The following is a 23,931-nucleotide window of genomic DNA, read 5'->3' as shown; positions in this document are numbered from 1 at the left end:
GTCTTGTCAGGTAATACAGGTTTAGATGAGAATAACCTGTACAGAATAGAATATGGCACTGTTACAGAATACACAATGTTGTTGTTCTATGTTGGATTTTTGAATTTTTTTTCCACAGGAAGCTGCTTGTGTTTCTTTTTGTTCTCTTTTTAAATGTACAAAGTCCCAAATGTTTTTACTAATCTCTGACAGATGGATATATATTTTGGCCTTTTTGAGCTTTATTGTATAGAGACAGCTGAAGAGTGACAGGAAATGTGGGGAGAGAGAGAGATGGAGAATGACATGCGGGAAAGAGCCACAGGTCGGATTCAAACCCTGGGCTGCCAACCCAAGGACTAAGCCTTTTGTACATGGGGCGGCTGCTCTACCAGCTGAGCTAAACAATACCCTGGAAATAATTATGTTTGACAAAAGCAAAAGAAATGTGAAATATTCAATCTTGTTTTAACGTAGCAATATTAATATTGAACATGTTTGCATGTGAATGGATTCTGAACCTCCGGTCAGAGCGGAAACAGTTTCAGTCCATGCTTTTATTTTGTTGAATCACTACTGAATACGTAGCACTTGTAGGTGTTATCAGCTGACAGATCGAGGCTATTAAATTTCCCTCCATTTTTTTTTTTCTAGTTCACCTACAGTGCGTTAAGTGAATCAAAAACTTGGCCTTATAAAGTTATAACTGAACCTTGTTGAGGCAGCACAGGCCAAGTCCTCTGCTGGTGGTAAATTATAGCAGCTGTATTTCAAATAATGTTTACAGGAAGCTTTTGTACTGTGCTGTTCCACCTACAGCCAACGGGCTTCTCGCAAGAGATCAAGACTGTCTGAGTGTTTTGTTAATTCCAGTATCTCATTAGTTAGGATAGAGGGGAGGGGGGGAATGGAACACTGCGTCTTCTCCAAGGACAGTGTGTGTGCGTGTGATTGTGGGGGGGGCGGATTGGGGTAACTCTGAACTCACTACCCTTTACACACACACATATACTCACAGGACGTAGTGAGGGAAGCCAGACATACAGTTAGAACGAGCCAGGAGTGAAAGAGGTGGAGAAGGGGAGGAAAAGGAGGGGACACAGAGAGCGAGGGGAGGGGGAGGACTGTTTGAGAGGACAGACAGAGTAAGTAGAAGAGTCAACAGGAGGGACACTGGCCTTCTGGTTCACCTCTCAGTGACAAGCAGCCTTGAGATGGAAATTCCACTGGAGCAGCAACAAGTCCTCACTCTAACACAAACCATGCACACAAACGTCTTTCCGACACTGTCCATAGTCCAAGATCATATGATAGATGTGTGTGTATGTCTTACTACTGTCCCGGTGCTACCTCGGCCTGCTCTGTCCCGTGTGCTGACACTGTTGAATTTTGCTCAGGCTGCAGGACCGCTCAGCTCTCTGCCTGCGAGGAATCACCTGACAGCAGTGTTTAAAAGTCACTGCCAGGAGACCTCTGTGTGTGTGTGTGTGTGTGCGTGCGATTGAGTGTGTATACCTTTGCGAGCATGATCCTGGTCTTCGCCACGTCAAGAGGAGTGGTAACAAATGCCGCTACGGCACCTACGAAAGACACGTGCAAACATTTAGCAAACATAAAAGGGCCTCTCTCTGCTCTCAGAAGAGTCTTTACATATTAAAATAAACTCATAAAAAAGTCCAATTACTTAACCACAGATACGGTAATGTATTAATTCAGCAATAAACAGTGGAACTCTTGCTCCTCTGCTCCATTAAGTTTATAAAAATGATAATATTCCCCATCTGAGACCTTCCCTGTTATTAGACCACAAAAACCAGACAGACACACTTCTTACAATTCCCACCGCCCCCCCTCCCACTGCCTCGTCCAACCCACACCTTCCACTGAGCTACACACACACTCAACCACTGACACACAAGTATGAAAAAAAAACACACACATTCAAGCACAAAAAAGCCACCAACACACATTCATGCATATTCTGGCCCACAAACACACACACACACTCCGTCCTATGTGTTTTATAGAGCTGTTACACCCCAACTTCCCTCCATCTGTCCAAGTTGGAAACTGGATGGGTGGTGCGATCCAGAGGTGTCCCTACTGAGCCGCAGTGTGTGTCTAAGTGAGAAACTGTGTGTGTGTGTGTGTGTGTGTCACTCTGCCACAAACATAGCAACTGTTCTTGGTAAACATATCCATATGGGCCACCGAGGAGCAATGTGACTGTAAGTGAGCTGAGGATACAGGAAAACATTAAGGATCTGTGTGGTGTAACACACCGTTACATTTTACTGGTTAATGCTGGCTGATTATAAGAGTGATTTAAATGATTTTTTTTTTCCTACTTGGGTGGATAAAACATCAACGAGGAGAAAGATACAGTACTCATACTGTAGCCCGTCTTGTAATATTCTTGGAGAGCAATAAAAGGATGCATTATCCGAATAAATCTTACACATGGAACGCTGAATTGGGGGATCTAAATTTGGCTGGCGGAACCATGTGATGTAATCTTGTCTCGGGCTGGGCAGTTTTTTGTTGTAGTTTTTTTTTTTTTTTTTATTCCTGGGCGGTTCAAACGAGGTCAAGTCCGTCATTAGTCAACGCGGGGTAACGGTGGAGATATTTGGGATGATTAAACGCGCCTGTGTGAGCATTTCCAGTGTCAAGCAGATTATGTATGAGTGAAAGAGAGAGTGTGAAGCGCGATGTAAGGGGAAGTGACTGAAACTTGAGGATCCCACTTGGACAGCAGCTCAGTCGCAGAGGGATGTGAACTTGATTCCTACCCCCCCCCACCCCCATACTCCCACCCCACCTCCTTACTATCCCCATGCCCCTGTCCTCTTCTCTCCTTTTGGCTCAGATGACCCTTTATTGTATAAAATATACATTTAGGCTGAATATTCTGAATACTTCACATCTCTATATGTATATGTTAATATTTATTTACAGTTATGATTATTGACAGTTGAATCTTTATTTGCTTTGCAGCCCATATAAAAACATGTGTTTAGGACTTCTCAAATCACTCTGCTCCAGTCTTTTTTTCCTCTGTGTGTCTCAGTCTGCCAGCCACTCATCCACATCTCCTGTCTCCTCTCTCTCTCTCTCTTATTCTATTCTCATTTCATCCCCTCTTTCTCCTCTTCTTCCCAGGTGGGGTGGCGCAGGGCCACGTCTAAGCTCCTTAGGGTGCCGTTTCCTCATCCCCCCCTCTTCTCTCCTTCTCCTTCACCTCCATCTCCATCTCTCCATCACCCCTAGAGCAGCTAACCTCAATCTTCCTGTCCTGTCTGGCGCGTTGTAGCGTCGCAAGAGTTATGGACTGAAAGCTGTAACTGTCCAACGCGGGCCGGGTCTGCAGAACTATTCTCCTGAAATATGTATTTTGATTGCGGATCAGCTTTTTCGTCGTGAAAAAGATGAAGACTGAGTGGGAAGATGGATGGCGTGACACATTTTTCACTCACAGCTACACTAGTACAAGTTTGTGCTATGTTTTTACATGCGCCTGGATTTCTATTATATTTTAATGTGTCTTTCCCCTGCCAATGCCTCTCTATCAAGTTCAAACATCAAGCAGAAGAAATTAATTCTCCTGAAGACATTTAACAAGATCACAAAGCTCAAAGAACAGCATCCATACAGAGCTTCATATAAAAGACATTATAAAACATCATAAGTACAAAATATACAGTAAACCCAGCTAAAGAGGTCAAATTTGATCGAACATATGCTACGCACGCAGCTGTTTTCACTTATTCTGACTGATTATATGCCTGCTTGAAGTTGGAGGGGAGCTATGCTCACAACAGCGTGATGTCACTCTTGTTGAACCAATAAGAATGATCGGTGTAAGAGATGCTGTAACCTGTCCTGCCCTAACAGATGCAACTCAACTAACAGGAGAGTGTGTGTACATACGTCTGCAGTTCTGAGAACAGATCCAAACTAAATTAAGTGGAAACACCTGTGTGGGTGTGTAGCGATTCAGGATGTTGCCATGCAGAATTACACTCAAGAGTGTGTGTTATACCTTTTTATATATTCATACATCTAATACTTGTATGCAAGTTGCATAAAAATCTTAAAAAGCTGGTCAAACTCTTTGGAGTGGATGATCAGGGCTCTGAAGGATTACATTAAGTGTTTTGCTCACACATACATAAAAGATCTTCTGAACTGAGTCAGTGCAATAATTGGGGAGAGACCACATCTGTCAAACTATTTTTGTTCATCAGACTAAGATATCCATACCAGATTCAGTAAAATACAAAAAGGCATTCAACTTTACACACCCTACAGGAATTTTTACTGTCTTGCAAAGATTTGTCTGCAAAGGAAATTCAGTATAAATAATAGTGTTCAGTGTTATGATCATAAAACTTATGCTGATCCTTGATAAGGATGACGGTGTTCCTTTGGGTGACCTTTGTCTTTGGCTTTGTTTTTTTTTCAGACCTTTATCTTAAGATGGACCTCATCAAACACAGAGTTATGCTCAAGTTCAACATTTTAAATGACAATTCATCATAAATTGACAGTCATCTTTGACTTCTAGCCTCTATCTAGCTCTATATTTCTCTCTCGTTGTTTTATATTATATAACTCTCTTTGATTGCTTTCCTTTGTCTGTTTGTCTTGGTTTTATTCCACTGCTGTTCCCCTCTTTCACTCCTTTCTTGTGCCTCTTTCTCTCCCTCTCTTTTAAACCACTTCAGGCCCCAGCGCTCAGGAGGTCGCACAGCTGCAGGGGCCCATACCCAGGAACAGGCCCCCTCTCATCCCTGCTCTCTCCTTCCTTGGTTGTCTGCCTCTCCCCTGACACTCCAGCCAAAGACAGAACTGTAAAAGTCTGCTACATTATGATGTTTTATTGGCTAAAAGTGTTGAGAAGTCTGATAATAAGACCTTTATGAGACAACAATGCAGAATTGCTATATTTAGAATTACTACTTTAGCACTGCAAGAAGGCAATGATTAAGAGGAATGCCTGTTCTCATTTCCCTCCATCCATTCTTCTCTTCTCGGTCCTCTTTTCTCCTCTGATCTGCTGTGCAGGTGAGGATGTGTTTTGCCAGCTGAGCTCACCTTTGTGGAATCTTACAAGAATGTGGCTTTGGGTAAACTTGTCTTGCCCTCCTGGCCATCTATTCACCCATCCATCTGTCCATCTATCCATCGATTCTAGCAATCCATCCCTCCCTTCCTTTGTCCACCCTCTCCCCACCACCCCCCTAAACTCCTCCATCTCCACCTCTTTCCCAAAGCAGCAAATAATCCCCTGCACCTGCAAAAGCTCCGCACACTGCAGCCTGCCAAGAGTAGAGCGTGTGACCTTGCCTCCACGACCACAGAGTCTGGGAGAAAGACAGAGAAATGTCGAGAGAGAGAGAGAAAGAGAGGGTTGTCGGTAGAGGGGGATGATGAAAGAGTGAGAAAAAGGGGAGAAAGAGGGAGGGAGACAAAGAGAGGGAGGGAAGATTGTAGTTAGTGGAGATATCAGACACATTGAAAACACATTGTGAACCTTGGTCCGGTCCGGGGTCCAGGCCCACGGCTGGGAACCGGGCTGTCCGGCTATTTTTGTGTTGCCTTTTCTCCCCAGTGATGTCATGCTACTTGTTTCCCAAGAACTGGGACGGGGCAAGAGGGAGGCAAGAGGATATGCTGCAGCGCTCCCACTCTATCACAGCTTTACACATATTGTCTAAATGTCATCATGTTGAAGGACAGTAGGTCAGCACATATCCACATATCAACAGGTTTCTTTTATTTGTTAACATTTATGCATTGAAGCACTAAAATTTACAAAATCATAAAATATAAAAAAATATACGATAACACCCAGGTCTCCAACTCAAATTACATTGGAGCCACTGGCCGGGTTGTTCTGTCCAAGTGGGCCCACTTGAAAACCCCAGAGGAAAAAATGAAAAGAGAACGTTTAAATTACAACTATATACACATGTACATAGTATACTGTTGCATGTTTAGTAATGTAATGCTGCTTGAGATTGTATTCCTGTAAAATGGCAGCTGTCCACTAGATTAAATATGTAATAAAATGCAGTTTTTATGCAACAATTTTTAACTCTTAAAAACGGACTACATTACAAATAAGAGATGATGCCACATCTCACACACACACACACACACACACACACACACACACGAAAATCAACTTTGTGACTTTGTGAGCTTTGACTGAGGGATTATGAAGCTACACTTTAAGACATTTACTCGAAAACAAAGTTAATTGCACAGACTTTTGCTGACACAGCATGCAGCTGATGAATATGCGAAAGCAAACGAGTCCAATTTTTACAAGTCCTCTCTGTGTCCGAAACACCTCACATCACAGCACTGCTTTCCCAGACGCTGGTTAGTGGGTGGCTACTGAGTGAAACCACCTGATGTTCTTCTTTTGAAAATTTATCTTCATCTCTTGTTCTCCTCTGTCTAGTTTCAGCAAAGCGATGAGAAGACCGACTATGCAGCTTTAGTCTTTGTATAAAATGCGTGTGGACAGCTGGACTGCCTCTGGCGCTGCAAGGTATGATTACTTCTCGGGGAGAGCAATTGAGCAACAGCATGGAGCGATTACTAATATTTTCTTTTGTCCGCCCCTCCCCCCCGCGAAGTTTAATCTGTTGCATGTTATCTCATTTTCCTCCTATCTCGCACACGTGTGCACATCACGAAAGCCGCAACACATGCAAACACAAACAAGCAGACACGCAGGAAGACACAGAGAGGAGAAGAACTGGCAGACTGTGTGTACGAGCTCAGGATGCGTCATGTGTATTCCATTAGAGGGCAGATTAAAAAGGAGATTTTGTTTTCCACATCAAAGGCCTCGCACTGGGGGATTCCTCTCTGTCTCTTTCCCTCTCTGAATCTCTCCATCCCTTCCTCTTTGTTTCATGAATAAATAATAAGGGGTAAACCTGGGAAAACAAACTTTTTGACCTTTGAACCCTCGTGTCAGGGTCAGCATTTGCACCTGGACGACTTCCCACAGGAAAGAGGTGGTAGGTCTGTGTGTGCATGAATGCGTCACGTATGCATTTGCATTGTTGCGTGTATGCGTGGGGGAGACAGCATCTGTAAGCGTGTCTCATTGGTTAAATATGAGTTCCCATCAAGACTTTGACGCAAAATTCCACAAATTTTCTGTGGCTCTTTCTTGGTGTTCAATCATAACCTAAAAGTGTTACACCCTCCTGTTTTGCTAATGTTGTTTTTGAGGTCAGAACAGATGGGGGGATAACTGTGAGCCTTACTCTACAGTTACTGTTGGGAAAAACAACTAAGTGTCAACCACAATATTGTGAAATTAATGTGTGAAAGAACAGTGATAATTATTCACATGGATATTGAAGTCTGGTGTGAAAAACACTCTGTGCAGTGACCAATGCGTAAAATTCTTTCAGATCCCGTGACATGTGTGAATTTATAAAATTCCCTGACTCATATGCCTCTCTGTTATATCCTAGAAATTTAAGGATGTGTTGAACTTAATGCACTCTGCGAGAGGATTTGTCTGCTTGCTCCTTTTCCAAAAGGCCTATAGCAGTTGGTTGCTTGCTTTTCTCTCTTTCCCTCTTTCCGATTCCCTCGCTGACAGCTGTGCTGGCTTGGTGTGAAGTAAGAAAGAAAAAGGCCATAACGCAGCACATTACCGTCCCACAAAGCAGATGGGAAATCATGCCACACACATGGACTCTCTCAAATTCTTTCACTCTGGCATTTTTCAAACTAAATCACATTATTATTGTTTATGAAAAGCCTCTAAACATTTTGGTGGCCACTCTGAATGAATGTCAGTAAAAAAAATTAAAAAAAACTGTTGCAAGTACATTGCTTCTTCTCCTCCTTCCATGACTAGTCAGCTGGTCTCCATTGTAACTGAGGAAACACCTCATTAGTTTTCCAGCGCACCGTGTTAATATGAAGGGTACATCTACAAGGACTGGGAGTAAGGAGCCAATGGATGGAGAAGAGGACAAGGAGAAAGAGGAGAGGTCCAGATTCCAGCAGCTCTGCCCTCCCGCCAACGGACGGACGTGTCCAGATGGCCTGGAGAGAGAGGGCCTTTGACTGAGGGACAAAGAGACACTTGTGGATGACAAAACCTATCTTTCACAAATGCACAGACACACACACACACACATATATATATATATACACATATGCACACACACACACACACACGCGCGCACACACGCACGCACACGCACGGCTGTGCAGTGTATTGTTTCTCTAAGTTCGGTCGTTAGCTCCTAACATTGATGGAATGTTTGACTGTCCGCCTCTTGCGCCCATGAGACATGATGTCACTCCAACAAAATGCCGTCTTTTCAAAGAGAAACAGCTTTTTATGTGTTCAGGGCCACACAATGAAAAGAGAGAGAGAAGGCAAGGAAAGAGAGAGAGAGGAGAGAGAGAGACATAGGAGAGAAGGGAAGAAGAAGATTTTAAGAAAAAGAGATGCGGGGGGGGGGGGGCTAGAAAGAAGAAGACATACAGGACTGGATATGGCTGTGATAAATTGAAGGCTGCTTTGATGGCAGTCGTGACAACCCATTAAACCGGGGCGCAAAGTCCCATTTTCGCCTGCCACAATGATACAGGGGAATGCAGAGGTTGAGCCTGCTGTAAATGTGTCAGAGCGTAAGCACACTATCATCACTTTACTACGGATTTATCACTGAGAATAATTACTGTAAATAATGGTAGTGAGGAATGGTGGAGAGTGGAGGGATGAGGGGGGATAATATAGATGGATAATAAAGACAGAGTGGGAGTTAAGTCAGCTAGGCAAACATTTATGGAAAGATCTGATACGTACCTTTAAATATTCCCACAGTGGAAACTGCACCAGCGAGAACGGGATCTGAAAAAAAAAAAAAAAAAAAAAGCAGACAGAGTTTTAATCATCAGATTATCTCAGCATTTGTTTTTGCTTCTCTGGAGGTTCAGGTTTCATCTTTAACCTCCAATCTCCTGCACTTGTCATTCCTGCCACCTTTCTCTGTTTCCTCTCTCTCGTCTGACTGCTCCCTTGTTCCTTCTCACTGCTGATGATTAATGAATGAGACGGGCTGTGGTCTGGCAGTCCTGAATGGATAGATGGATGGATGGATGGACGGATGGAGCAAACTTGGAAAGAGGGATGGAGGGAGGGCCCACAAAGTGATGGTTGGAGTGTGAGTGTTGCCACTGGAAACACTAAATCGGCTCAGGCAGGAAGTTACAGCGGGAGGAAATCAATGGCAGTGCCAAGGCAAGGGGGCAAACGACACGCAGTCAGACCGACCACACACACACACACACACACACACACACACACACACACACACACACACACACACACACACACACACACGCACACACACTAGCAAGTGGCTGCATGCAGAGGAATTGCATACTTTATCTAAACAGACACGTACAGAAAGACAAACAAAAACACAAATTTACACAGACACATATATTCACTTTGAGAGACACATTGCAGACACACACAGACACACACACACACATGTATCCTGTCATCTTGCACTGCAGGAATGGCAGAGCAGGACAGGAAGGAAGAGAGGGAACAAAAACGAAAACCAAAGAGAGAAATAAATAAAGTGACACTGGGTTCTGTCATCAGTCTTTGATCACAGAAACAAGGGGATCATTCATCCACCTGTGCCGCCTCCTACACGTTCCAGCAGACTACGTTAGCACGTCTGTGAAGACTGGACCGATCCAACTCTGAGTCAGCCAGAGCACAAAGACATGAATAAAAAACATGGACTGTGTTTATGCCACTTAATGAGCTTATTAAGCACTTAGTCCAAATGAACTGACCTCATATAAACACTCAATTGGTAGTAGATTAACTTAAAAAGGTGTCTGCTGCATCTGCTTGCTGAGAGCAGAATATAAAACTGTATAAGATCTTCATAATGAGTTTTATTAAAAACAAAAGAAAAGACATAACAGCAACAGCGTAAATGGTCTACTTTTCATACTTCAACTTGGATTTAATGGATATCCTTGAATTAAAAAAAAAACTTCTGTCACACAAAAAAATATATTACGCTTTCACAGAGATTAAATAATCAGATATCCATCCAATATTGCACTGAAATCGTTATCGTAGGAAAAGTACACCATAAATATAAAAAGAAACATCACCATGTGACTCCAGTCGCCACACTCAAGCTTTCCCTTCTCGCACATAATGCAGTTTACTGTGATAACAATGACAGATTTACTACTCTACATCTGCAGTCGTTCTCAATTTCACACACGAGTAAACAAAAGCAGGCTTCTCTTTTCTAGCTGAATTTGGATTTTGTCTTCTGAAATGATGACTGTTGCTTACAGATTGTGTCAGCTGTAGCTAATTAGGCCATGCACACTAATGTGAATGCTAAAACATTGTGAATTGGCTAAAAACTCCACTGATTTGTTTTAAAAAGAGAAGATTTCGTAAAAGGATCGGAAAAATGCACTTGATGGTTACGTACACTAAAGGGCTAAATGTTTCAAGCTAAACCTGCAAATCAGCATCCTCACCAGATGAGTATTATTCTATGTATTTCAGGGCATTAGGGTAATTACTTCTGTAGTACTGCAATCATGAATAAAAACGTTGATTACTTAAAAGGTCAGATACTTAATAGGGCTTTGTGATATGATGATATATATCGCTTGACGATTCATATTGTGCTCTGTTGTTTATATTTCATTCTGTCACAAATTGCAGTCTTTGGGGAAATATTTCATTTGGATGACGTGTGTGGTCGCACGTTGCAGAACAAAACAAGTAGCTCATGCCTAAAGGAGGAGCTACTTCTGTCGCACAGCTGTGGTTTGGGTATGAAAGGTCTGGCACAGACAGGAAAACTGTATGACGTTGCTACAAATTATGCCACAGACTGGTCTCCACAAGGGATCCACCTCACCTTGGACACAATCTCTCAAACCACCTCCTCAAGAATCATGTCAAACAGTACAGAGAGATCTACAATTATATCGCTCAAAAATATGACAAATAATCACAAAAGTGGAAGGAGATAACAGATGCTGTAAGTGTACAAATAGGCCCTTCTATGTGGATAAGATATACTTTATTATGTAGAAAATAAAATGGTACTGTGGTACACCAAATACAAAATAACAACATAACTACAGAAAAGATATATAAAATATGTCTTGTGGGATAAAAGATATAAATACATAGACATTCTAAAAGATGAAACAAATCAAACTCATTGATTGAATTTATGGAAAATGTGTGATATCATGATATGTATCATTATCTGGATATTAAATTATCTATAATGGGATATGAAAATTTGGTCATATTGCACAACCCTAATACTAGTCTTCATATTTTCCGCAGTGTACTTCATTTTCACAAGAAAAAAAATATTTGCAGATGAGGATTAATCGATGAGTTTGACAAATGTAACACACGTTTGGCTGAGGTTCCTGGAGTGTAAACCTCCCCAAACTGAATAAACAGCAGGAGAGAGCTTCTATTGTTACTCTAAAGTTGCGATTTTGGCTTCCACACAGTGGATGTTTCAGTCCTGAACAGATGTTTTACTAAAGTAACCTGCAACCCGAGTGAACAACATGCCCTCACCTTTGAAAATAATGCTGTGATACTGCAGTAACTGTGGCATGCTAACGTTTGATTATTGCTTGGTAAAGTGGGTCTGGTACATTGAGTGAACTGTAATGTTCCAGTGGAAACTCTTTGTGCCCATCTGGTCTATTCAGGCAGACAGGAGACAAATAAGGACAAATTCTCTCACTCCTTTGAGATGATCTGAAAACTTTATATGATGTAGGTCTGACATTTAGCCCCCCAAACATGAAGTGTAATACAATGAAGAATAAAGAATAAAAGTGCACCTGTCTTTTATTACCACCCCGATGAATTCTGCATTTTTCCAGGTCAGGAAAAGACAGAGAGAGAGAGACAGAGAGACAGAGAGACAGAGAGAGAGACAGAGAGAGATGGGTTCTGCAGAGATCTGGAAAGACTGCTCCACCAGTGATTTATGGTTTGGTTTGACACCCCTGGCACACTGTGCTTGCGGTGTGTGTGTGTGTGTGTGTGTGTCGCCTGGTACAGATGGAACGTCTGAAAACCACATGCGGTCTGATTAAAATTGATAAGCCATTTATAGTTAAGGGAAAGCTGAGGGCACACGCAGTTGAAACATGTATGAACCTGAGTAGTGTGACACAGAGCATTGTGTGTGTTTGTTTGACTTATAAAACCAAATATACAGGGTGGAGACCATGTGAGCTAATAACTGCCATATTATATTTTCCAGTTTGAAAATTGTTTCTTTACATCTCCAACCAACCAAAGCAATACTTTAACCTGATGTCGGTTCATTGATGCAAGGAGAAGAGAGACGTAATAAATCTCTCAGCAGAAAAAGAAACGAAGAGAGGTAGAGATAGAAGGAGAGTGATGAAGAAAGAAAACTGGACAAGTAATCTGTCTCTGTCCTTTTTTGCTGTCTTAGACCAATACATCATCACACTGTGAACATCCCAATCAAAAAGTAACCTGAAGTCTTTTCATTCTCTATCGAGCTGAGCAAAGCGTGCAATGTGTTACCCGCTGTGGAATGATTTGTCACTGCTCTGACTTGCACTAAAAACACAAACACAATTTCTCAAAACAGCTCAGGGGAGAAGATTTTCTTTGAGTTTGCTATTGTTTTCGAGGTGGGGTAACCTTGGAGATAGACGTGCGCATCATCATTGCACCTGAGTGACAGAACGTTGCTCATATCCTTCCCCGTAGTTTTGAGTTGAGAAAGAGTATGAGAGTATTTGAGTATGAAAACCTTTTCAGAAATTTGTCCAGTCAGGGTCCATCTCTACATGGTCCGATGAGACATTTTAAGCAAGCTACAACTCTCAGAGTTGCTTTCATCAGCTCTCAGATGCTTTTACCATTCATTAGAAAATTCCATAAAATGTGTTTAAACCTTCATGTAATTATAAAGGGGGGAAAAGACTTCACACAACATACCTGTAATGCAAAGTAGCCCTATAAGCAGCGAACCTTCAACCACAGCGCAGTAATTATCTAATGCACAGAATCAGCTACTGTGGGAACTGAAATGCTACATTTTAATCTGCTTCCTCAGGCAAAACATCTAATCTCTCCACAATATTAGAGATATGAAGGTACAGTTCTTAAAGAATTATGTGTGACAGTAATTATTCAGTTGGATCATTGTGCAAGCGCCTTAAGGTGGAATAAACCCCTGGTCCCAAACTGTGCTGCTCAAAAAACATACTTACAAAAAAAATTACATTGCCCCAGAATTTTCTAATTCAGTCAATCTTGAGATATATTGTTTGTCTCATTATACAGATGCTTTTTTTTTAATCAGTTATTAAAATGTTAAATTGTTTCAGGTTTTTTCACTGGAACTGGTTGCAGGTTCTGAACTTAAAAGTCAAAAGGGAACATTTCCCTAACCAGTGGGCTAACCACATGGTTTTGATAATCTAAAGTTACAAAGACGTCCGCCTCAAGTGTTGAGGGTGCATTTCAACCTGAGCTGTGTCATGGTAGACTAGCACACAGCCTTGCAGAGAGCCAGGGTCGTGCTACGCTAGGCTAGCAAGGAGGCAGCCAGGCAGCATAAAATCCACAATGCTCCATGGTGCTAACTGCTGACTCTGTCTTATCCCCCTGCCTTGTAAAATGCCTCAGCTACCACGACCTATTCAGCACTACGAAGCCAAGCCAAACTTGCTGCGTGCGTGCGTGCGTGCGCGCGTGTGTGTGTGTGTGTGTGTGTGTGTGTGTGTGTGTGTGTGTGTGTGTGTGTGTGTGTGTGTGTGTGTGAGGGGGGGGGAGTTGTTATGTTAACTCAAAAAAACAGACGGGACTTCATAAATCCCAGTAAAAACGGTAGAAAAGAGATGTCTGTCAACATCATCAGGATATAAACAATCAGGATCCCTAAATTATATCATCAAACGAGAGCATATTTTTATCTAGTCCCAGTGTATCATTTCATCCAGACTAAATGTGTAGCTGTTATTTAAATGATCAGTCAGCAGAAGAAAACAATGCCCTGAAGGCAGAGCAGCACTGATGTTTATGTCCATTGAAAACGACTGAGGTTTTCCTCTGCCTGCCAAAACTTTAGTAGCTCACTCAACTCCAGCTTGAGCCGATCAGTATGCTTGCATGGCCACATGAGCAGTAACCGAGTCATAACAATAACCAGGATTGACGAACACACCCAGTGCATTTAGCACGTTGTTGAGGTCTGCGAACATGACCTGTAACTTGACATCAAAATCAAACACGAAAAATACACACACTCAAGTACCAGATACAGAAGCAATCATTTCTAGAGCTATGGAATATAAAGGTGTACCATTACATCAATGTAAACATAATGGATTTGTTCAGTCATGCCATCAGTGGCAGCTCTAGGGCAGGCCAGGTCAAGGTCAGTTGGTCCAACACTAACTATTGGATGGACTGCCATGAAACTGAGAGCAGTTCTTTCGGTTGTAGACAGTTCGTTGGACAACATAAGCAATTTTGATGGTGTCACCTTGGGCTCTAGGACATGGCGGTGGGCATTCTTCACTGTCTGCCAAATGATTGATTATTTGAAAATAGTCAGCTAATAAATCGATAATGAAAATAATCATTAGCTGCAGCCCTAACTTTCCTCTCCATCTCTCTCATCCTATTCAGAGTATTTTGAGGATGTAAACCAAACATCATCTGTCAAATTAGACCAGTTAAGGTCAGTTAATTTGACCTTTTAACCTGTTTCACTCAGCAAGACTGATAAATCCTCTGTTCACATAAGTGGCATCTGTTTCCATTGTCAAATTCTTCCTCTAATCCATCCGGCTATCTAAACTATATCTTCTTCTTCACGGTCTGCATCAAATTATTCCCTAAGAATATACCTTCTCCACTACAGTTGTGCATTTGCACAACTATATCACTGGTTTTGGGGCTGACAGCAGCCTGTTGGAAAATTTTAACTTGTCGCCCAACCATCTTTCCAAGCTGCTGACCACTCACCTCTTGATGTTTTGCTGCACTCCAAAGTGAATAGTAAAGATTACAATTGGTCATCTATGAGTTTAGGGATATATTTACCATAATATATGCTGTATATGCTTTTTCTTTTTTGTTAAAATTGTGCCAAAATATGGCTCTGCAACTTGGCCACAAAGTAAAAACTTTGCTCCAGGAGCTCAGCAGCATCTGCTCCCGAAGCCCACAAACATCTGTGTCATCCAGCTGGCCTCCAGGGACAAGATTCCATTGCTGGGAAACACATGACCTGCTATCCTGCATCTGTGCGTGTGTGTGTTGTGTTTTCGCATGAATATGTCTGCATACTTAATCATATTTCTGCTGAAATGTGTGTATGTGTGTCTGAAGAGCACCATTTTATGTTTGCTGGCTGACACACTTTGTCAGTGATCAAAGGTGACAGTGCCACTTGCTGTGACTGTCAGGTACTATATTATAGGAATATGGAGATTGCGTCTGCTGTGTCACTCTGCTGACAGTGCTTGAATTTGTATGTGTATGTGTGTGCGTGTGTGTGTGTGTGTGTGCGCGTGCGCCCTTGCCAACTGTATTAGCACTAACTTTATTAGTATTCAGAGAAGCTTTGGGCTGTCACAGGTCCTTAGGCACTCAGCGGAGGGCAGGAAAAACACATGTCAAAATATATTCACATTGAGCCTGATTGCAGGCAAGCCAGTTGGCTGCAATTTGACAAATGACTTTTAATAGGTCATACTATAGCCTCTGCATACTGATGAGTATTTAGAGGGAGAGAGAAAGGCAAAGGAATACAGATATTAAGATGGAGCGACAAGCAGACAAATGTATAGATGGCCTAACCAACAGATGAGACATTATTCATCTTTTCCAACAGATTTTGTTCCAAAAAGTACCTCATCTCTTGATGTTTGCAGTTTTCCTACTTTAAAACATCTACCTGCTGCTACTGTAGAATAGCTTTCCAAAACTAACTTTACTGGAAACCAAAATTCGGATGCCTTCCAAAAACCTGAACAATTTATCTCAGCACAATATTTAGCATAATAAAGTATCATTGAAATGATATAAAGCTAGTTTGGGCAATCCATTGGACATTAACAGCGCACTTGAGACTCTTGGCATGGCCAAAAGAGTAGATGTTATGATGTGGTAGATGTTTGTTAAAGTCAGCAACAACAGGACAACTTAAGCAAACATCTGGTCAATCGTTTAGCCACCACTGCAAACTCTAAACTGCTGAAACATGTACTTTCGCTTGACATTATGTTACCAGAGAACTCTCATTGGTAACACAGACCAAACTGATAACAAACAAAGGAGATTAAGTGGGAATTCAAAGCAAAAACAGCAGTGTGTTAAAACGGCACGGGGTCTGCATTGGTGTGTGGTTTCATACGTCGGTGAGACAATGAAATATGATGTCCAGGAAGTCCAGATTTTACAGCTCTTGTGGCAGCTATTTTAACTTTCATTACACCGATCGCAAGGTCAACTGTAGAACTGAAATGCAGTTCGTATTAAAAAAGTAATATACCAGGAATGTGTACATGCATCCATTTGATGGGTCAGTGCAATGCCTTACCGCATGAAGCCTTGCTACAGCATGAGTGCAACGTTTGTGCCCAACAACCTTGTGTTGTTTATTGCTAAAAATGGACTGAAAGTGAATTTTAAAAAATCCCACATATCCCGCCTTTTTTGCTGATGGGAATTTACACTGAAAACCAGAGCATCTGTAGATTCATTTCGTACTCGATATGTTAACATAGAATACGAAAAAAAACTGTGTTTAAGGTGCATACCACCAAATACTGCACCAGAGTTTGTAACATCATGACTTTACAAAGACATAATACTCTGGATACTAAACTGGTTTCATTTAAATATTTAAATAAGCCCACTGAACCTGTAATTGTTTGTCCCCTATCTCTAACAAACTATCCCATCTTTCAGTATTTCTCCTTCTTCATTGAACTTCCTACAATGATCAGCACATTCAACAGATTTCTCGCAGTTGCAAGTCTGTAAGGGAGCTAGAGAAGACAATTTAGTGAGATTTAACTACGACAAAATGTTCTAGATACAATATTTTAATAAAAATAGATAGTTTAAATGGAGAAGTTTGAACTTATCCTGTTTATTGCTTCCCATTAAGTTTATACAGTTAGGCAAACACAGAATGCTTGGTTAATAAAACTAATCTATGAATCTTAAAGAAAATCTTAAACTATGCTGTATAAAAAACGTTGCAAATCTCCACTACATCTGGCAATTGAGGTGACATTGCAGTAGGAGCTTCACCATCTGTTGGCAAAGATCTGCATTCTACTGAGTGTACTTTCACAACAATAGTTTGCACGCAATCTGATTGTTCACATTGCAATCATACTGATAATTCTTATCTTGGCTGAGATACAAGTGAAAACCAGAGCTGAATTTGTTTTATCTAGACCTCTACACATGCGTGAAGGCTTCCACCTTTGTGAAAACATTTCTGTCCAAACAGACATTAGATGGTGTAAAAATATAGTATACACTTAATGACATTGTTTACTGTCATTTTAGTGACAATAAGGACGACCTCCCAGATTTTATAGCTATATTATGAAATCTCAGACACAAATAACAGTATTCAGAAAACCACTTTTTCACACTCTAATTCAGTCAAGACATTGTGGTGCAATCTTGAACCCAACAGCTTACGCACTTGCGACTCACTCTGCTCTGTTCTTGCCACCAGATGTGGAGCAAATGAGCAAAAGAGCAAATGATTCATGCGCCAGAGACATCTGCTGGATCCTCTGTTAGTATTTGATACTGAATGACCATTCCAAATCCATTTGGCAAAACCTCCTAAACCGGAGGATTAGGAATTTACCAAATGTACCCTTTCAAATGAGACCATGTGTACTCTCTAAATTCAATTTATATGCAGAATAAAATCAACAATGGCTGCTTTTACATGGTTAAGTCGTCGTGTGAGAAAGGAATTGTGAGTCACTAAAGAATTCAGGTTAAGATTAGAGCAAATTTTACAGTCCTGTTAACTTACTTACTTACTAGTAATTTCTCAAGATTCTTCACCAGTCCCAGCATTTTTTCTGCACTAAGATACACCTTGCATTGTAGTAAAACACCCCCTGTAAATGTAAACTTGGTTTGTGTGTCCAGTGCTGATTTATAGAGATTTTGTTTTTATTTTTCATGGTAGGGAAAGGTTAAAATGGAAGAGCTGGTAGAAAAGAGGGGGAGCAAAGAAAGAAGAGGAGAGGAGATTTTAAGAGAAAGCAGATGGGAGTCAGATGGAGAAGTGATCAACAGCAGCCTTATTCAAAGTGAGGAATCACTATGGGCCATGTGAAGACCAAGAGAGAGAGAGACACACACACACACACACAAATAATAAAAAAAAAAAATCATACAGACTGGCCAGGCGAAGCAAAGCCCCAAGTCTAAGTCCACATTTATTACCTGCTAATGCAACCGGGCTGCAAGCTGGATTCCCTTGCCAAAGTCATTCCAGCACGCGCACACACAAACATTCAGACACACCCAACATTCCATCTGCTGCGTGTCACAAAAGTATGACAAGGAACTGACTGTAGTGACACACTGATAACAAACAGACAGAGATCAGATTTTAATATGTTGAAAGTTGATAAAGTCATTAATCATGGCAGAGAGGCAGGTGGTGTTGGACACCACTGTGCATTACTTTGCCAAGTGTTCAACCTCTCTCAGAAAGTCATGGTCTGGGAAGAAGCCCAACCTGTTTGTCTGTCAGTTGAAGTAGAGTGACAGTGTGGATGTAAATATAGAGGCAAAACACACAAGAGCGCACAAAAAAAAAAAAAAAAACAATCACTAAAAATGGCCCAAGGGAATACGTGCCAGACAAGCACCTACAAATAAATGCATGCACACTCAAGGTGAGCTGCTGGTTAGTGCTACTCTAATGAAGTATAACAAATATGTGATAAAGATGCATGTCGCAATACCCTGAGCTCTGAGTAAACAGTGAGCCGGGGCCATTTTTTCCCCAAAATAACTCCAGATGGACTGTTTTTGATCAGCTTCGGCCAAAAGTTTTTCAAGATTTTTTTTATTCATTTTGAAATCATAAATCAAAATCAAAATGTTGCATCAAAGACTCATATATATATATACATATACATAACATACATATACATATACAGATACATTATACACATACATATCACACACACACACACAACATACATACATACATACATACATACATACATAATATACATACTATACAGATACATATATATATATAAAATGAATCCTAGGATTACAGGAAACTGTAATAAGCTGTATTTTGATCCAGAATGTTCAGACCAAAAGAACAACACCTTAGTTACTTAATCATAACTTCCTAACTTGGACAACAAACTTGGCCAAACAAAAATACGATATGATCTTATTAATCATAATATGATTTCTTCTTAAGTTAAATGATAATATCGTATTATCATCCAGCTGCAGTTAAGTAGTCCAGTGATATGATTTCAACTAGCTACTGTACCTTGGGCTGAGCTAGCCTGTTTAACTTTCTGACACTGTTCCTGTTTTAACCAAATATGGACCCTTGATTATTTCACCATTATGGGCAGTTCTCTATGTTATGTTTCTAAACACTGGACACAAGTCGTGTGTGCACATCTGAGCTAATATCACACCTAGTTGCTGCAGTGACGACACACGTTACACCCGGCAGTGACGCTGCAAAATCTCTGGCTAAACATAGGAGCACAAGAGGAATTTATATGTGTACAGTCCAGTAAGAGAGACAGGGAGCGTGTGTGTGTGTGTGTGTGTGGCACCTAAGTACCCCTCAGGGACAGAGGGGTTCAGGGCCTTTTAAATAAATAAACAAACACATAAATAAAGTCAATCGATAGAAGGAGCCTGAACCGGCACTCCGGGCCTGTGTTTGGCCTCTCACTTCATAAGAGAGGCCCGAGGGAGGAACAGAGGGAGAACGGTGAGGGAGGGGGAAACTGAGAGTGCCAGAGAGAAGGGGAGAGAGAGAGAGAGAGAGAGAGAGAGAGAGAGAGAGAGAGGTTGGATTACTTCTCTCTTGGTGGTTGTATAGTGCTGGTTTGTGGAAGCCAAGGCCTGGTCTCTCTATAACAGAAAACAGACCCTCATATGCTGTCTCAGTTCAAGCACACACACTCACACACACACACACCTGTCTTTACACTCCACTGAGGCACACTTCACACAAATCATATGCCTATCCGAACCTAAACCGATAAGACATAAAAAGCAAAACTCCCCGTGCCCAGTGCAGTTCCTCAAAACCTAAATTTGTCACAGATTAAGGAGTGTTGGAGGCCACGCAGTTTGTGTGTATTCTGCAGCACCAGCACGTGTCCCTTTAAGTTAAGGCCTATGCTGTGTAACTATGAGGAGTGTTCTGCCTTAAGCGACGAGCAATCACTCATCCCAACCTTTCCAGCTGCCTGGTGCTGTAAAAACTAGAACAAATGTTAGTGCACTTGCTGAAGAATTCCATCTGACAGTTTTGAATGCCAAGGGCAGCTCAGAGAGTGTGTGTGTGTGTGTGTGTGTGTGTGTGTGTGTGCGCGTGCGTGCGTGTGTGTGTGTGTGTGTGTTTAAACAAGCCAAACTAGGGAGAGGTTTGAGCACCGGCACATCTCCTGTGAGCAAATCAAATCACAGCTGGCCCGCGGCCCCCATAAGCCGCCGCAGCCCCGGCGAATGACGGCGGAGGCCAGTAATATTCCCGACAAATTAAGACTTGTTCTGAGGTGGATGGGGGAGAATAAGGGAGCAAAAGGAAAGAGGGAGGGGAGGTGGTGGTGGTGGTGGTGGTGGTGCGGGAGAAAGAGTGCGCTGGCAAAGATTCAACAGAGCAATTCCATCGACATGAGAGAAATGCTTCCCAGAAACTCTGAATAATATTTATGTTGTGCTGGTGATTTTTTTTTCTTCCTCCCACCTGTGTGCAGCTTGTTGCTTCAGACTGGACACCTGATACAGCCGAGCAGGCAGAGGCACAAAGGAAAAAAACACAAGCTTCTTTATCAACAGACACCTGAGGCTTCTTTTACTCCACAGCCTTTAATGAAGGGGTAGGAATTATAACCTGTTGCTAATGCAACACTGTAGTGAAGCAGGAACATTGACATGAGATGTAAAATCGTTATTACTTGGACTCAATACTGTGACATCCTCGCAGTTGGTATTTGTACGTACAAGCTGCGTTTGATACATCATTTATTGGTTATCTATTAACCCGATGAGAGAGTAATTCTTTGGTTGGGTTAAAAACATGACAGTTTGGATCTGTCACAGACTCTGACAGATGACATCCATGGCAGAGTGCATATTAGCCAATGAATGGCCGTATGGTGTGACACAGGAAGCCCCGAGGGCCAACCAATTAGCCGCTGACAGGAAGAGAGATGTATGTCTGCCTGAGGATCTGGTTGAGGCTAGGAATAAGACGTGGGAGAGTGGACTGAGAGAAAACGTGTCCGTGCTGTGTGCCTAAGCATGGGAGAGGTTGCCGGTGCAGAGTTAGCCAAGCTACACAGCTGCGTGAGAAGCGTAGGGGCTACTGAGCACTTAATATTTCTTGGTTTAGTATTTGGAGTTCAAAGGGAAACATGTTTTTCCAACAGTATCTCGATTTCATATTTTAAAAGATGATCATGTGCTATGTTGTGTGTTCTCTGCAATAAAAATGTGCAATCAGATACATGTTTGTTGGCAGATAAAAAGCCCCAACTGCCCGGGTTTTTGCTGCTGCCCACGGTGGGTGTGGCCTTGTCTTTTCCAAGTGCTTTCAAATAACTGGATTTAGAGAGCTTTTCAAGAAAACATTCAGCCAAATAGTCACAACAACACTGACTAACAGCGTGGAATGAGTTTGGACAATTTATTATCGAACTCTTTTGTGAAAGCCAGTGCAGGCAGACTGGTGAATGTGTGCGAGACAAACTGAAATGAACAGCAGTTATTTATGCAAGCTCCAGACACTGGGGAACTAACATGAAGCCTTGGTCTGCAAAAACAAAACAAAAAAAAAATCACCAGTAGTGCTCAAATGAGCACAACGCTACCCAGAAAAATAAAAACTGACACAGCCAGCAGCAAACAAACTAGCTGGGATAGCTTATCTAAAACAGAGCACACAGCTGACATCTACCAAACCAAAGCCATTATGGTGTAGTTAACTGAAGCATGGGCTGAATATTTCTGTCAGATTATATATATTATAAGAGACTACTGCAGGAGACAGCAGCACAAAGGTATTCCGACATAGCTTCTGTCCAAGTTAAACCGTAAGACAGAACCAGCGTCTTCAGACAGCAGCAGTTGACTACTAACTGTATGAGTGTATGACCAAATGTGTGTATACAGCCAACAACGTACAAGAATGTCATCCCTTGAGCTTATATAGCTGCTAATGTCAGCAAGTTGGTCTGACCCTACCCAGCGCACATAAAGTGTAAAATTTGTTTTAACCAAACATGCAAAATTGTGGTTGTACATTTGGCAGCAAGAACATTTGCATGCTTATAATGGTTTACTGTAATGGGGTGCCATCATGCCAGTGCAGCCTTTGGAAGGAATACTGGGTATTTTATGAACAGTTAGAAACAGCCAGAAGTTGTCTGAAAGCAGAAAGCACTGTAGTAAATATGGGTAACATTTAAGAATAAAATGAAATAGTCTTAGTAATGACGTGAAAGTTTCCCTTTAAAGGAAGTGAAAGAGAGCAAATGACAGTCCAGAATAAGACTGCTTGCTTTGATATATCCAGCATGGCACAAACACACATGGCAGAGGTGCAGATGCACGTACGTACGTACACACACACACGCACACACGTGCTCACACACACACACAAAAGCGCGCACACACACACTCTGGGAGCAGTGCCCATAGCAATAAAACACAGACTAGAGTCATTCCAGCTAACCAATCACTGCCTGACGGCCAACTGAAATACTTCTCTCCCCATTTCTCACTAACAGAAACATATCTTATCAGCTGGGAATCAGATAAGAACAGCAGCAGCACAGCTGGAAATAACAGAATCTCCATAGTGAGAGAAGTGTATACTGGCAGTGACGCAATCACTTTGAAAACACATACGGAGAGAGATGAGTTCGTCAAACAAAGCCATGCATGGGCTTGATCAATCCGTTACAGACCTCGACGAGAGGCTGCACAACATAACGTTGAGCCACACCATCACGAGTGGATATAAAAACATCATAGAAGCTTACTATGTTATCCAGCTTCTCACCAAATAACAAACTTTTTCATTACTAAAAAAAAAAACCCTTGCACCAACATTTAATCTTTATTAATGACTATTATGTATTAATAACTTTATAATTTATTAGCAACCCATCCATTATCTGTTATTATTACAAGTTATTTAATTCAAAATCAAAACTGTGAACCTTGTGTTGGCACTAAAAGAAAGATTTATCATCATAAGATTCATCGTCTGGGAACCATGAATGTTTACCCATGGGCTAAAGTGATGGACCAACTGACTGACTGCCAGACCAATCAACAAAACCATCCGTCAAGCCCAGCCACCAAGGCAAGTGTGTGAAAAACTTAACAATTGCTCTTTTACAAGAATAATGCTCCTTTGTTTGGTAAAGACTTTCTTATTGTTGACATCAGACATAAAGTACAAAAAAAGTGAAATCTTTCATGATCCTGACGGAGTATGAAGCACAAATATTACACCACTTGGCTCACAGAAAGAACAGCTTCATCTTAGGCTGTCGTGAATGTAGATGAGTGTTGAATTATGAATTGGTTTGAAC

The 23,931-nt window shown here is 41.6% G+C and overlaps 1 protein-coding gene across 1 annotated transcript in view; it reads right to left on the bottom strand.

Annotated features, from left to right (window-relative positions):
* Nucleotides 1-23,931, bottom strand: part of slc25a26 (solute carrier family 25 member 26) — a 57,920-nt gene that overhangs the window by 16,242 nt on the left and 17,747 nt on the right. The window contains exons 6-8 of the mRNA XM_027279731.1: nucleotides 8,840-8,884; nucleotides 5,276-5,345; nucleotides 1,495-1,559 (exon numbers count right to left, since the gene is read on the bottom strand). Coding sequence (XP_027135532.1) covers nucleotides 1,495-1,559; nucleotides 5,276-5,345; nucleotides 8,840-8,884 — 180 coding nt within the window. The remainder of the gene's footprint in view (nucleotides 1-1,494; nucleotides 1,560-5,275; nucleotides 5,346-8,839; nucleotides 8,885-23,931) is intronic.

The sequence above is a fragment of the Larimichthys crocea genome, chromosome VI (assembly GCF_000972845.2).
Source record: "Larimichthys crocea isolate SSNF chromosome VI, L_crocea_2.0, whole genome shotgun sequence".
NCBI lineage: Eukaryota > Metazoa > Chordata > Actinopteri > Sciaenidae > Larimichthys > Larimichthys crocea.
Note: the sequence above shows the minus strand (reverse complement) of the source record. Positions and strands in the feature narration are given on the sequence as shown.